Here is a 15,592-nt window from a genome sequence, read left to right on the forward strand (position 1 = left end):
GTTATTTCAAAATTAACTTCAATCACATTTTTCTTTTACAGATTCACATGTAGTCAAAATATAAGATTCAATTTTCTTTCGTTAAGATACTCTTTTTTATGTCTTCTAAATAACGATAAAATTAACCACGACCTGCTCTTCTCTATCTCTAGGATTTTATTAAGTTTATAGCAACAAAATTCAACTTATGAAAGTAAAACAGTAGCTCATACTTTGGCAAAACTCACCTCAATCTTGATGTCTGGCTTTCTGACACGGAAATCATCTTGAGCAAAGTACTCAAATTCAGTCTGCTTGACTTTACAGAGGCAAGCAAGGTTGAAGGCACACTGGGTGACCAGTTTTTCGTAGTACTCAGCAAACGTCACTTCCATGGCAATCCTTTCCTCTGCAATGGATCAAAGAAGGCATTAGAAGTTATCACAGTTATGTAAGTTAAAAATAAAAAGACAGGAAAAAAAGAGCAAGAATATTTTTCAAAGCTAATTTACACAGATGAGAAATGTGGAGACCAGAGAAGACGAAAATATGAAATAAGTAAATAAGCGCCACTGAACTCATTCTTATTTTATTTCTATTAAAATGGCCGAGATAAATGTTCATCAGATCATTCTGGCCTTTTAGTGTAAAAACCAAAACTCTAAGCAAATCGATTTTGAAATCTTTTCCAAAAAAAGAAACCCAGATGGTAGAAAAATTAAGGACATCTCATCCTGCAGGAAGATTAATTAACAAGGAAGAAAATCGGATGTCAGAAACAAAGAGACTGCACCCGGCACTGAAATACTCACTGCTGTGAGCCTTCATGGCCACGTCTTGCTTGTGCTTCTTGACCAGATCCTTGACGGCTCCCGTGTACCGCATGGTGTCAGACCTGAGGACGACCTCCACGTCGTAGTCCTTGTCGCTCTTGTTCTCGATGATTACGGTGACCCTGAAAGAGCCAATGATAATTATTTGTTAATTAGAACGCATGATCTGGAGCGGCGTCTACCGACATTTTTCCAGCCCAGGCTTGAAATTTGGAATATAGGAAGAATGTAATTGCATTTTATGATCATCTACGTGTAAGAAATTAAGGAGGGGGGGGACACTAAGACCCTGAAAGAGCCAATGATAATTATTTGTTAATTAGAACAAGATCTACCGGGCGAGCGCCCTACCGACATTTTTCCAGCCCAGGCTTGAAACTTGGAATATAGGAAGAATGTAATTGCATTTTATGATCATCTACGTGTATGAAATTAAGGAGTTGGGGCACTAACATATTTTATGGTCACCTTTGTATAGAAATTTACATATTAAATTATAGCCAAGGTAATCCAAAGACAAGCTATACTGGCTGCACTATACTACGTGATATAACTATTACCAATTAATATTTCTTTAAGTATGGTATAGCAAATTAATAAATAATTTTTTGGAGGACCATTGAATGGGGTTGCTCATTAAAAAGAAAAATACTGCTTAACTCTTCAAGTCTAATTTAAGTGGTTTTGCGACCAATATATACATGAAAGATTTCTTGAAGTCAAACAGGATACATATACCCAGGTATCTTGACGCAGTCTTAAGACTCTGAATAATAATAATAATAATAATAATAATAATAATAATAATAATAATAATAATAATAATAATAATAATAACATGCAAGACTTACGTGAAGGGCTGCCCAATGACAATGTCGTCGTTCATCTGGAAGTCGAACTCAATGTCCTCCAAGTCTTCGTTCAGGTAGTACCTGGCGAAGGTGTTCTCGCACATCCTAAGGGCATTGCGCATGACGTCCCTCTCTTCTCTTGAGTCTGTCAAAAGAAGAAGAGTGTTTGTTTACTTTTCTGTCATTTGTTTACATTTCGTTTCGTGAACCTTTGTCGAAATGTTCATGAAGCGTGTATCGTTTGTCTTCTTATAATGTTCCATACTTTTACCATATTTGAAAGAACATTGTATTACTTGTCACATTATAGCATATCATGACTATACCACTTAACAGAAATCATGTACAGTTCATATCATACTAGTACCATGGACAATTCTGTACAAAAGTACTCTAACGGGGAGCTTACAATTCTGTAAAGATCAACTGTACAAATTGTCATGAACCATTCTGTATAAAAGCTTGTATAGGTTATCATGTATCACAGTGCTGTAACGGCGAGTTTATACAATTCTGCAGATTAACTGTACAAATTGTCATGACCCATTCTATGCAAAAGCTTGTATAGAATATAATTTATCAGAGTACCGTACTGTAACGGTGAGCTTACAATTCTGTACAGATTAACTATACAAATTGTAATGTACTATTCTATACAAAAGCTTGTATAGATTATCATTTATCAGAGAATTGTAAAGGTGAGCTTACAGTTCTGTACAGATTAAATATACAAATTGTAATGTGCCATTCTATACAAAAGCTTGTAGAGATTATCATTTATCAGAGAATTGTAAAGGTGAGCTTACAATTCTGCGCAGATTAAGTATACAAATTGTAATGTACCATTCTATACAAAAGCTTGTATAGATTATCATTTATCAGAGAATTGTAAAGGTGAGCTTACAATTCTGTACAGATTAACTATACAAATTGTAATGTACCATTCTATGCAAAAGCTTGTATAGATTATCATTCATCAGAGTACATTAACGTTGAGTTTACAATTCTGTGCAGATCAGTTGTACAATTTGTCTTGCATCAGTGTGCGCAAACTGTACCATTATAAACAGAAACCATTTATAATTCGTTTTGCATCCGTGTGCCATAACTGTACTTTTCTACCAGCTTCTACAGTGCTTAAAAATTCTCTATTTTCCTCCTTACTATCTCAAGCCGTTGCTTCCAATCATTGGATTACAGGTTCTCTCTTATAGCATTCAATCTAAGTTATGTTATTGAATTATGGTGTAAATCGTAATTTAATGGGAGCTTTAAAGTCTATCTTACCTTCAGCGAACTTATATTGGTGGGTAACATCTTCCCTCGCGTGCTTTCCAACAGCCTTGGTGCTTATGAAATTGCCAATTCTGAAAAATTGAAAACCGTGATGACATGGAAGTATTGTTTGCATCTATGGTGCATCATTATACTGTGACCGGAAATAATAAGTAAAGAGCCACAATAATGTACTCGTATATGAGCGACTGTATTTTTCCAAAATACAAAAAAGGTAAAAAAAAAAGGAGCTTTCGACCGTTTGCACAACGGTCCTCTTCAACCAACAGAAGAGGACCGTTGTGCAAACGATTCGAAAGCTACCCCTCCAAATCTTTTTGTATTTTGGAACAGTCTCATGTACGAGCACTTTGTTGTGGCTTTTTACTTATTGTCTGCATGTTTTTTTTACCTATATCTATTCAGTTCACATTTATTTATTCAGAATATCTTTAAGAAATTTGCATAAAAGTATCTATTACGTGCTAATCTATTTATATCTTTCTACTCTATGTTCCCTCATAGGCCTGTTCCATTTCAGTGTTATTTTTTAATATTAACAGTACTACTAATAATGATATAGATATAGAAAATATACATGGAGAGAAATTTTACCAGAACCCTAGTCATCGGTAATTCATTCAGTTATGAGAAGTCCAAGATTCTGTGATCTTTAGAAAAGAATAAAGAGAACTGAAAAAAATATTATCGTTATTATTCAGTAGATGAACAAGCCCACTGGGGCCACTGACTTGAAATTCTAGCTTCAAAAGAATTATTTTTTTTTTTTACAGAAATCGAACACAATCGCTTCTCAGTCTTTATGACAAATATCATCGACGAGAAACATAGAAGGGTTAGGAGTTATCCAGTCTCTATCCTGCAACAGGCATAACTGTAAACAACGCCTAATCGATTATGAATATTAATGAGATATGTCCCCCAACACCATGCAATTGTAAGAGGCTGATTTTGACCTTGGAACCGCCATCATTGAAACCAGGGACTCACTCGCTATGAATGGTGTCTACTATGGGAAAAGCATCCACAAACGACACTTTATAATTGTGTATATATATAATATACATATGTACTGTATATATACATATATATATATATATATATATATATATATATATATATATATATATATATATATATATATATTATATATATATATACGTAATATATATAAACATATTCATGTATATATATACATATATTTATATATACCTAATGTATATAAACATATATTCATGTATATACTGTATGTATGTATATATATATATATATATATATATATATATATATATATATATATATATATATATATATATGTTTATATACATTAGGTATATATAAATATATGTATATATATACACATGCATATATATGTGTGTGTGTGTGTGTGTGTGTGTGTGTGTGTAAAGTGCATGTATCAAGCACCTCCTGTCATTATAATTAGACAAACTCACCCTCCGGTCTTCTTTCCGAGCAACTTCATAGGTTGACAAGGGCCCCTGTACTTCCAGAACAGCTTATCGGCGTTGACTTCGGCAAAGACGAACGGCACGTCATAAGGACGTTTGATCTCGCCCTTCTTGATGGCTGCCAGAGGAGCTGGACCGCATCGGTATTGACCTATGGGGAGATTAGGAATTTAAACTGACTGGCAAAAGGGATTACATATCAACACGATCTCCTCGCCACAGGAGATTTTCCTCATTCTTTTCTTTTTGTATCCTGATTTTTCCAGTGGAAAGTGATTTGAAAAATGTTTTGGAATTGTAAAGTGTTTAAGAAAATCGTGCTTTTGAAATCAGGGGAAAAGTAATTTTAAAAAAATCTATATTTTTTCATCAGCGACAGACTTTGACAGGAAGTTATTTCTCATTTTTGGTAACTAACTTCATCCATCAAGATTTAATAACTGACTTTTATCCAACATCAAAATGTAATAGACTTTAATTATCAGTAAAGAAGTGATTTTTGGGGGGAAGCAGAAAGTAAGGCATTATTGTACTTAAAAAATAATACATCCAAAACCTTCTTTCAGTGCGTCATGAACGCATCAGTATTTTTGCAGCAAACAGGTTCCATCGACTATACTTAAAAGTTGAATATGCAGCATAGCTAACAACGAAATAAATCAAAATAATCAGATATTTCAAATCCAGAGACCAAAGGAACAGTACTCCCAAAAGCCCTCTTCCAGCCTACAGTCCATAAGAAAGCAAGAAAAAGGCAGACGCCGCCCCATACCATCGCTCTCCTCCTGCGGCGTGGCGTCGATCACCTGCCAGCCGTTGTACTCCGACCCGATGTCCTCCCTCGTCATCCAGACCTCGTTCCAGACGTGGAAGTTCCAGACGGAGTCGGAGTTGAGTTCCTCCATGACCTTGCCCTCGTCGTCGAAGAAGTAGTCGATGGTGAGGGAATTGTGGGTGTCGTGGGCTGACTCGAAGTTGGTGATGGGGCGGCAGGGAATGCCCAGAGCCCTGCAGGCCGTGGTCACAACGCCCGAGAATACCCAGCACTGGCCGTACTTCACCGACTTCTTGGTCTTGTAGAACTCCTGGAAGATCAGCTGGGAGCCGGCCCATTTCACGGGGGAGGTGCCGCCGGAGTAGTCGTCCGACCAGTTGCCCACCAGGACGCCTGCGTCGTCGGGAGAGTTGACCTGGAAGTGTCCAAGTTTGGGTCAGGTTGTGTTTTTCATATCAGCTTGAATCAGAATTCAGCAGTTTTTAAGTTCAGAAAACTTCCTTTAGTTTCAAACCTGTCTTTCTCTCTCTCCTTGATTGTTGCTGGACTACATAAGGACATTAAGTTGTCCGCGTTGTAAACCTGTGGTCCCGCCAAAGAGAGAGAGAGAGAGAGAGAGAGAGAGAGAGAGAGAGAGAGAGAGAGAGAGAGAGAGAGCGTAGCCCTTACCCCAGCCGATATAGCCCGAGACACATTCACGGCGTCTGCCCTGTTAGCCGGTGACATCTTGCACACAGTTGTCAGAACTTCCAGCACGCATTCCAGGACGTTCTCCTCGAACTGGGCAAAGTTCCAGGGACAGGGTCTGGACCGCGTCGTGGTCCCGCGCCAGATCATGCCGAAATCGTTCAAGACGTATTCCTGTTTCTCCTCATCGCTTTCCATGTATACTGCGTCATCTGAACGTAAGAACAATGCAATTAATAATAACGAAATATAATTCTAGAATTGAATATGAAGATAAAATCAATACAGGAATGGAATTAGATACTATAGGTCTACATACATTTGAATACGAATGTAGGCTAAGCTTCGAGACAGGACGAGAACCAGATTAGCCATTTTTTTCCTTACCTTTGCACCATGGATTGAACAGGAGGTAGAACCCATCCTTGCATGGGTAATTGTGGATTGTGTCTGCTGATTGGATGTCTACGTCCAAGTTCCACTTGCCAATGATTGCCTTCGGGGATGTCATAACCTAGTTGGAAAGGAATTATGGTAAGATGTGTATGAATTGTCAGACAGACATGCTTTGCTATAAGGCAGTATGCTTGTATTATAAAAATATACAGTGACTAAAAGCTGTTCTCAGTTGTAAAGAACAAAGTCTAGAAGATGAAGCTCATAAAATCTGTTTCATTTCGATGTAAACATCTGCTTCATTTCGATGTTAACTAAACCTGTTTCATCACAAAAACCTTCTCAACTGCAGAAACGCGCTGAAAGTTGCTTTATTTCGATAATTTTCAATCCAGTACCAAGGAAATTTGGAAGCATGATTTACTACAAGATAATATCGCTTGCTGTAAACAATAAAAAAAACAATAACTAAAAAGTGTTTCGTCAACAAATCTGCTCAACCGTAGAAAAAAACAACTGAACTTGCCTTATTTCTATTTCTATATTTTGGAGACTGAAGTGTTAATGGTAAATCACAACACTTACTTTATTACAAAAAAAAAATGTTAGTTGCAAACGAAAATTCAATATAAAAAAACAATAACTTAGAGCTGCTTCCCCTCAAGGACCGGCTAAACAACATTGACAGCAGAAAAAAAACCAGCAACTGGTGACTGGTTGGTTTGTTAATTGTTTTGGATTAAGAAGGCCTTATGCCACAACTGCCATTTGCCTTAAAATGGCTAGAAACTGTGGTAAGAGCGAAAGGTAGTAGCAGGCTTGGTGTGGCCCTCAGGTTTCGGTAAAACCATCGGAGACTGTACCAGCACCAGCTGAAAAAGGGTTAATTTCTATATACCTGGACTGTCAGGGAGTTTTCGTCCGCGCAGACCAGCTTAGTCTTCCAGCCACTCGGAGATTCCATGTCGATACCAACGCCAACTTGGGTTCCATTGCCGAAGTTGGGCTTCTTGGCGTCTGGGAGTAGAGTGGAAGATGGCGTGGGTAAATATATAGTCTTATAAGGATTAGTACCGGTGCTACTCATATAACAACAACAACAACAACAACAATAATAATAATAATAATAATAATAATAATAATAATAATAATAATAATAATAATAATAATAATAATAATGGAGTAATGAAATCAACATTGATATACGGACGTACATTTCCTGTCGATTCTCTTTAGATGCATTTTGTTAAAAGCTCAAATTCTTCACTCCTAACTGATAATATACTAAACATTGATATATCTACACGGTTTTGATCCTGAGGACCGAAAAATAATGTACATCAGTAGATCACTGGTCAGTAGTCCCAGAAATATTATTATTATTATTATTATTATTATTATTATTATTATTATTATTATTATTATTATTATTATTATTATTATTATTGGGCGAGTAGACCAAATTAAATTTACCCTGTTTAAAGTACTGTCATTTTGCTTATATACTCACAAATAACAGAAAATTAATTCCAGTGTTTTTATTTTCACTTCACTATATTGCTACTTATTTTCATATACAACAGTTCAATTAAAATTTCTGCTATTATTATGTTGAATATTTTGTTCATTTACCATCTGCTATAACCATCTATTAAAATATAACGTCAAATTCTTTCAATGATAAAAAAATATACCTTTAATAACAAATCAGAAATATAAAATACCTAAGTACTGCATTAAAACAAAGATCCGCATAAATCCTGTTCAAAAAGTACATTGGATAACTTTTTCTAGCCCCATGTAAATAAAATATAAATACTATTTTACCAAACGGTTTAAACGCCTCTAAAATGCTATCGTCATATATCAGTCCTCCACAATCCCCAAGCATCCTTTTACCTGCGACGGTGAACACAAGGGAGAGTTTATCCTTCTCAGCGTCATAAAGTCGATTCGTCTGCAAGATGATCGTGAATTCTTGGCCTCTCCTCACCACGAGACGCGGCTCCGCTCTCTCGACGAGCTCGTACTCGGCCGCGTGGTGCTCGGTGCTGTTCTTCGCGATCGCCAAGTCGAAGCTCTTCACTGCCAAGTATTCTGCCAAAGAAACGACACCTGGGATTAAAGTAGCCGTCTGCAGTTCGTGTTTTAGTGGGGGATACCTATAGTACTAAAGGTCTGGCTCATTCAGCTTGATACACTTTTATTTTAGTTATTTTAGAGTTACTCTGAAGAGTGAGAGTCCGTGCTGGCACGAGGCCTGCTTATTTTAAGCAGTAAATTTTATTTCAAGACTTCCTCAGCAAAAAATTTACTTTGGCATTTGCATACGCTCCTTAAACATTTTACTATTCATTAAATGAACAACAGATGCAATAGTCTCCATTAGCACCGATTTTCACTTTAAACGTTAGTACAATCTAAATATGAAATATCTGAACATGAATACTATCCTAAAACTCAGTTGTTCTTGTCTTAAACATTAGATCCATCCATAAAACACGCACAGTGCATCTTAATCTAAACTTTAGTACTGCCCAAAATACTAGTATTATAAAATAACTATTCAGTTAAACGTTTGTGTAGTAAGCATATTTCGTCCTTAACATTTACTGTCGTTAGAATATAATACATTCAACTTAAAATATTAATATCCAAAAAACATTACCCTCAATATTAGAGTGCTAAAAACATTTTGTCCTAACTATGGTACTAGCAAATACACACTTCACCCAAACATTAGTATTAGCCTAAAAAGATTTAGTCTTCGTACGAAAAGCATTTCACCCTAAATGTTAAACTACCATAAAAGATATATCTTCATAACCATAGTACTACCAGTATAGTACTACCAAAAAAGAAACATTTCAAATTAAGTACTAGTACTACCCGTATCTCCCACGATTCACTGAACCCTTTCATGTGACTCTTAAGCCTCCTACCCTCATCCCAAGACGAGTTCCCTCCCGCCCAGCAGCTGCATTCGTGAGAAGTGGCGGGAACCTCTTCTGAAAAGTACCCCGCCAGATCCTGAATGGAACGAATTACTTTTCATATCTGCCTCAATGGCGTGTGTGAGTGCGTGTGTGTGTGTCTCTCTCTCCAGATGCATTTGTTCAGATGGAACGGAGTGATAAGCGACCACCTCCTTTTCTTATTGCTACAAACAAGTGGACAAGAGCGGTGCCGCTAAAATGGCCGGTTTTCCATCTACCGCCTGGTCTAATTTTCTTTACTTTCGTTTGTCATCGTTCTGGCAATGAGTAAATGACTTAATGTATGTTATACTGCCTTTTGAAACGAAGAGGGGCTCTTCTTTTATTTTGGTTAAACATTCAAAACAGGTCTTTCCAGAGAGTTTCTTGTTCTGCAGTTGGCATCACTAACGAGAAAATAAAAGCTTACATTCACCACGGGATGATGAGTCTTTCTCTCCTCTCTCTCTCTCTCGTATAACTTGAACCTCATATTCTAGCCGGTGTGCTTACAGTCACGACAAGCACAGCAAAGCAAAGCAAACACGTGTGTGACCGCAGAACGTTTCGGGAGACACTGCTGAATCATCATCGTTATCATGACAACATGAGAAGCTCCACTGGTCACGTAAACATTCGCGGACCAAGTTAAGGGATCAGATCCTTGATGTTTAAGGTTTCTTTCTGTTATGACTCTGTTTAGATGATATCAGAGGTTGCTCACGTTGATCTGCTTTTCTTTGTCCCTTACTCCATTTTTTGTTGCTATTCTTTATTCTCAACTAGTATTTTGGGCTTAAGGTTTTATAGGCCTAATGGCCCCTCCAGCCTCGTCTCCATCCTCGATAGTCAGCTGACTTCCAGGTACATAATTCACTGGCTTTTAACTTAACATACCATGGCCAGGATTTAATGAGGAAATTACGCAATCACACACACCCATATATATATAATTATTATGTGTGCATGTGTGTATGTGTAGTAGCCCCAACACACGCCTCTTCCTCATAGGATGGGTTGCCCCAGAGGGTGCTACCAGCCCGGTTTCAGCATGTGCTTATGTATATACAATTCATTTATGTTTCCTCTTCAGAGCCATCGTGTCACATAGGGATTAGTCAACACTTCCCTGTAGGTACACAATTACGTCAAAAGGATGTTGTCTGGTTCTCATTAAGACGAAACTGCTGACCTAGCAACAACGCCACTGATTTGGCATAACATTCTGGATTGCCCGACGCTGAAGCCTTAATTATATTCTTTGACTTCTGGCGAGCAAGGAAATACCTATGCAAATGGGAATTGAGAGAGAGAGAGAGAGAGAGAGAGACGAAGTCATTTTTACCACGAAGTGCAGTTTCAAGATCCTACTGATTTTAATGAATAATAATGATACCGTATCTCACATGAGAGAGAGAGAGAGAGAGAGAGAGAGAGAGAGAGAGAGAGAGAGAGAGAGAGAGAGAGAGAGAGAGTTACGAAGTCATTTTTACCACGAAGTGCAGTTTCAAGATCCTACTGATTTTAATGAATAATAATGATACCGTATCTCACATGAGAGAGAGAGAGAGAGAGAGAGAGAGAGAGAGAGAGAGAGAGAGAGAGAGAGAGAGAGAGAATTACGAAGCCATTTTTACCAAGAAGCGCGGTCCCAAGATCCTACTGCTTTTAATGATAGCGTATCTCACATTCAAGTAACAAAAACGAAAAAAAAGAAAAAAGGAAGAATTAAATAAAGAAAAGGAACAAGCCAAAAGTTTCAGAATATTATTGCCTTAGTAAATGAACAGAATAAAAGTTAAAATAAGAATGAAAAAGAACGATAGTAATAATGTATAATAATGTACGATGTATAAATAAAAACGGGGATAAGGAACAGAAGCAAAATGTGTATTGTACTGTATAGAAAAGGACAGTATGTCCCAGAGCGGAATTCCAAACACGGATAATGATATTCTTGTACACTCAAATCTTCGTCTGGTGTAAAAACCTGTTTGCTTCCGCCAACATACAGGTGTTCGTCCTTAACAATGGCATGTCTGCCCTTAAGAAGAGATGTGGTACCGTCTTTTTTTATCTGTTTAGTTAATGATGTATTAATTTATTTTTTTCTTTTCTAATAACTGATCTCTTTTTTCTGTATTTCCTGTTACCTCTTTCAGATGGACACCATATTCTTTGGAAGCTTGAATTTCAAGTCAGTGGACCGTGTAGACTTGTTCCTTATGAATAGGGCTCGTTTCTGATTAATAATAATAATAATAATAACAATAATAATAATAATAATAATTCAGAGAGACTGACAGTTCTTTTACCACTCTCAATTCAGGCCAGCCCTGCAGAGAGCTGTTAATCACCATGTTACATAATGGTGGTCAGCGATTTGGGAGAGGTACAGTTTCAAGCATTCGAACCTGCCTTGGAGACTGAGTTACATGCACTCCATGAACACTGACGCCCTCTAAGAGAGTTATTCTTCCTTCAGTCACTCCTAATTTCAAGTTCTTGAGAAATAACTCCTAAGAACACGAAATAACTGCCGATACGCAACCTTGGGAGGAGTGGCGGTACTAAGATAATGACAGCATTCGAGTATAACACGCCGCACATGCTGGCGATTGCAAAATTATTGGTAATTCTGTCGGCCCCAGGGGCCAAATCACCCAGGTGGGGAGACGGGAACATTTTCGACGAGTTCGTCTATCGGTCAGATCTGAGATGATTTTTGGGGTCGTTTATCAAAAACGACTTGAATAATATCGCAAAGATGGCTTAATCAAGACAATATCTTTAGGATGACCTGAGATAAGGAACTAAAGAAATATCTCCAAGATGCCTTTAGACAATATCTTTAGGATGACCTGAGATATTACCTGAAGGATTTCGAGCAGTCTTTAAAGAATTTCAAGAAGTTTATAAAGAATTCGAGGAGCTCTCACTACATATTAATTCAGTCAATCAGAACTTTATTAAAGAAAACTTGAAAGTTGAAAGAACGCTTCAAGTGGACCTGGAAGCCTACAAAAATTCGAAGAGCTCTCACCACATACTACATCAACCAATCAGAACTTTATTAAGGAAAACTTGAAAGTTGAAAGAAAACTTCAAGTGAAACTGGAAGGCTACAAAAATTCGAAGAGCTCTCACTACACACTACATCAACCAATCAGAACTTGATTAAAGAAAACTTGAGAGTTGAAAGAAAACTCCAAGTGAAACTGGAAGGGTCCAAAGCACTGCAGCCGGCCCAGCATTATGTCTCAACACGGCCCCTGACAGAATTGACAGGATGATGCACCTCAGGTCAAGCATTCGGATCACGTCAGGGTTGACTTCTTAATGAGAGGCGGTGAGTGGTCGACCTTGAGGTAAGGTCGGAAGGACACCTTCACTCGCCGTCCGATTCCAGGCCAATAATCTCCCAGTCTCTGGAAAAACATCTGGAGCGAATTGTTCCCTGTGACTCTCTTAGTTATGTTCGTATGGAGCCATATCGCAGATAAAGATTTGTTTTATGGAGTAATGCAATTCATGACATCTTTACAACGTGCCTGGGTATACATAATTATGCACAAGGATTTATGCAGAAGGTAAAAGTTTTGTAGGTAGCAATTCGCTACATGCTTCCTCACAGAGCCAGTTCAGTAAAAATTGTACATAAATACAATTTTCATGGAGGAATGCAATGCGTAAAATTTTATACAAGGCCTACGATGCATAATCTTATGTAAAAAATTTGATAAAGCATGACAAGAGGAAAAAGTATATTTTATAACGAGCACTACGGTAGAGAAAATTTAATACAAAACAAAGCAGTATATGAAACTTTTGAAACTATGCTTCCAATGTGCTTTTATATACAAGGCAACAAAAAAATTAAGATCGTGCACATGAGCAAAAGAACGCGTATGGAGATATACGTGTGTTTACTATGTAATCTCGTATGTTGGTCAAATATTTGAAAAAGTAAGAGCATATATGTAACGGAAATTAAACAGACTTGAAATTCATGATATTGTTGGAAGAAAAATTAAACGGTACGAAAATAAATGATTACAAAATAAATTATGTTATACATAGTAGCTAAAAAGTGCAACAAGATAAGGAAAGCAAGCATGAAAAATAAAAAAAACACACAAAGACATGCAAAGTTAAAACTGGCTTGAAAAGGTAAAAACTTGCATGCAAGAATGACAGGCACACATGCAAAATAAAACAAATGCATGCAAAAATAAAAACATGCTTGCAAAATAAAAAACACACAAGCAAAATAAAAAAACACATGCAAAATAAAAACATATAAGCAAAATTAAAACATACATGCAACATAAAAGCACAAGCCAAATAAACACACATGCAAAATAAGAAAAAAGTAGAAAGAAAACATGCACAAAGTAGCAACACAACAACGGAAGGATTAGCAGGATACATACCCTTCTCAAACTCCACTACACGAACAGCACCACCACCCAAAAAGGACGAGACAAAAGCAAAAGAAAGGTGAGATTAAATGACCAATAATAATATGGGAATAACAGAGAAGGACCAAAATGAGTGACTGAGACCACTAGTAGATAGTTGCTGTGTAACATGCAATTTTGACAAAATAAAAAATTAATTACTGAAGCCTTTCCATTTTTGCAGAAAACCCCCCAAACAGTTGCTGTAACACATGCATTATTTAACTAACAAGTGTCGCTTGAATTACTAAATAAGTGTGAATTGGTGAAGAATTTAAATTAAGAATGCTAAAGTAAGTCTTCGGAAATATTTACGACACATAGAAAGCTGTAAAACATGCATAAAGCTAATAATCAATATAAGAATATGGCATCTACTTTGGAAAACTAATAATCAGTATAAGAATAATGGCATCTACTTTGGAAAGCTAATACTCATTATAAGAATAATATACTTTGGAAAGCGAGTACAAATTGAAGAATTTTATGGCAAAATATTATAGCAATTTTTTTAGTATAAGAGGAAATCGATTACTAAGAGAGTAATAGATAATTAAACATTAAGTATTCTACCAATTGATTCAACTAATACAATTAATAGAAACTCTTAAACTATATCAGTTCCTAATAGACACTAATCCATTTTTCTTTTGTGTAAAGAGTAAGTTAATGGCGAAGAATTCAGAAGTATTTTTAATATAATAAATTCGAAAATAATAAAAATTCCAGGAGGCAAAAGTGAATTAAAGAAGAATCTTGGAAAAAGTTTAAGCTTGAATTTCCTGTTTATTTTATTTATTTATTTATTTAAATATTTATTTTCTCATTTTTTATTTAAATGACCTATCTAGGTACAATCACTTTTCTGGATTAATTGTGCGTTTAGAGTTGCTTTTAAAAGCTTTAATAAACTAAACGTATCTTTAAAAGTTGAAACTTGAATTTTAGCTTACTTTACGAGATTAAATGAGGTTTCAAAAGCAACTAAAGGCTTTCTGGAAACTTAATAAAATTCAATTTCAGGTAATTTTTAAAGATAAAATAAGATTTATATACGTAACTAGCGAGATTCTTCAAAGTTTATACTTTAAAATGTGACGGATAACTGAAAAATAGATCATATTTTCGATTACTTTTCAAATATGGATACGTCCTCAGTAAAGGGACCAGGCCAATATGAATATAATAAAAAGGATAATTTTGTTAATAATGTTTATAATCTAATAGTTGATAATGTCGATAATAAGGATGCTGAAATTGTTGATAATAAAGGGGCGGTTGATGTTTATAATGAACAGTTTGAAAATGTTTATGACAAAATGTTAAAAATTTTGATTAAGAAGATGATAAAAGCTGATGATACTGTTAATTATAAAGTAGATGATGAAGCTGTTCATACAGTAATTGATAATATCGATAACAGAGTACTAGATGATAAAAAGAATAGTTGATAATGTCGATAATTAAGAAGTTGTCAGTGATTAATGATAAAAAAAGTTCAAGTTTGTAGCTTTTACTCTCATGAGGAAAAGCATGGTTTAACGCATTGTAAGAATAACTAAGACCGATATCGTTATAGGATCAAAAATTCTTTATGAAAATTATCAAAAAGGAATTTTTATCTTCCAAAGTACAGAATGCCGTGAAAATCTAACGCCTCAGAATAATATCTGAGTGCACTATAAACCACTAGTGATTATTCTTCAGAATATATTTCATCTGCCTAACAAGCCATCAATAAACATCATAAAAATCGACGCCATAGAAAGCTATAGTTGTATACCGGTAATAAAATTTCTGATTTGAAAACATTTCATTGAAAAATTACAAAATCCTCAATTTTTAAAAATTAAGCTATCTTAATTTGCTAT

At 35.9% G+C, this 15,592-nt stretch overlaps 1 protein-coding gene across 2 annotated transcripts in view; it reads right to left on the bottom strand.

Moving 5' to 3' along the window:
* The window catches only part of Tg (Transglutaminase), a 59,940-nt gene that overhangs the window by 5,701 nt on the left and 38,647 nt on the right, over nucleotides 1-15,592 (bottom strand). Inside the window, exons 2-12 of one of the 2 annotated variants that reach the window (XM_067108480.1) lie at nucleotides 13,695-13,709; nucleotides 8,186-8,383; nucleotides 7,185-7,303; nucleotides 6,278-6,404; nucleotides 5,873-6,102; nucleotides 5,201-5,618; nucleotides 4,414-4,579; nucleotides 2,951-3,030; nucleotides 1,664-1,808; nucleotides 792-934; nucleotides 228-388 (exon numbers count right to left, since the gene is read on the bottom strand). In XM_067108480.1, coding sequence (XP_066964581.1) covers nucleotides 228-388; nucleotides 792-934; nucleotides 1,664-1,808; nucleotides 2,951-3,030; nucleotides 4,414-4,579; nucleotides 5,201-5,618; nucleotides 5,873-6,102; nucleotides 6,278-6,404; nucleotides 7,185-7,303; nucleotides 8,186-8,383; nucleotides 13,695-13,709 — 1,802 coding nt within the window. The remainder of the gene's footprint in view (nucleotides 1-227; nucleotides 389-791; nucleotides 935-1,663; nucleotides 1,809-2,950; nucleotides 3,031-4,413; nucleotides 4,580-5,200; nucleotides 5,619-5,872; nucleotides 6,103-6,277; nucleotides 6,405-7,184; nucleotides 7,304-8,185; nucleotides 8,384-13,694; nucleotides 13,710-15,592) is intronic. The other variant, XM_067108481.1, reaches the window with a different exon arrangement.

The sequence above is a fragment of the Macrobrachium rosenbergii genome, chromosome 9, assembly GCF_040412425.1.
Source record: "Macrobrachium rosenbergii isolate ZJJX-2024 chromosome 9, ASM4041242v1, whole genome shotgun sequence".
NCBI classification, from domain to species: Eukaryota; Metazoa; Arthropoda; class Malacostraca; order Decapoda; family Palaemonidae; genus Macrobrachium; species Macrobrachium rosenbergii.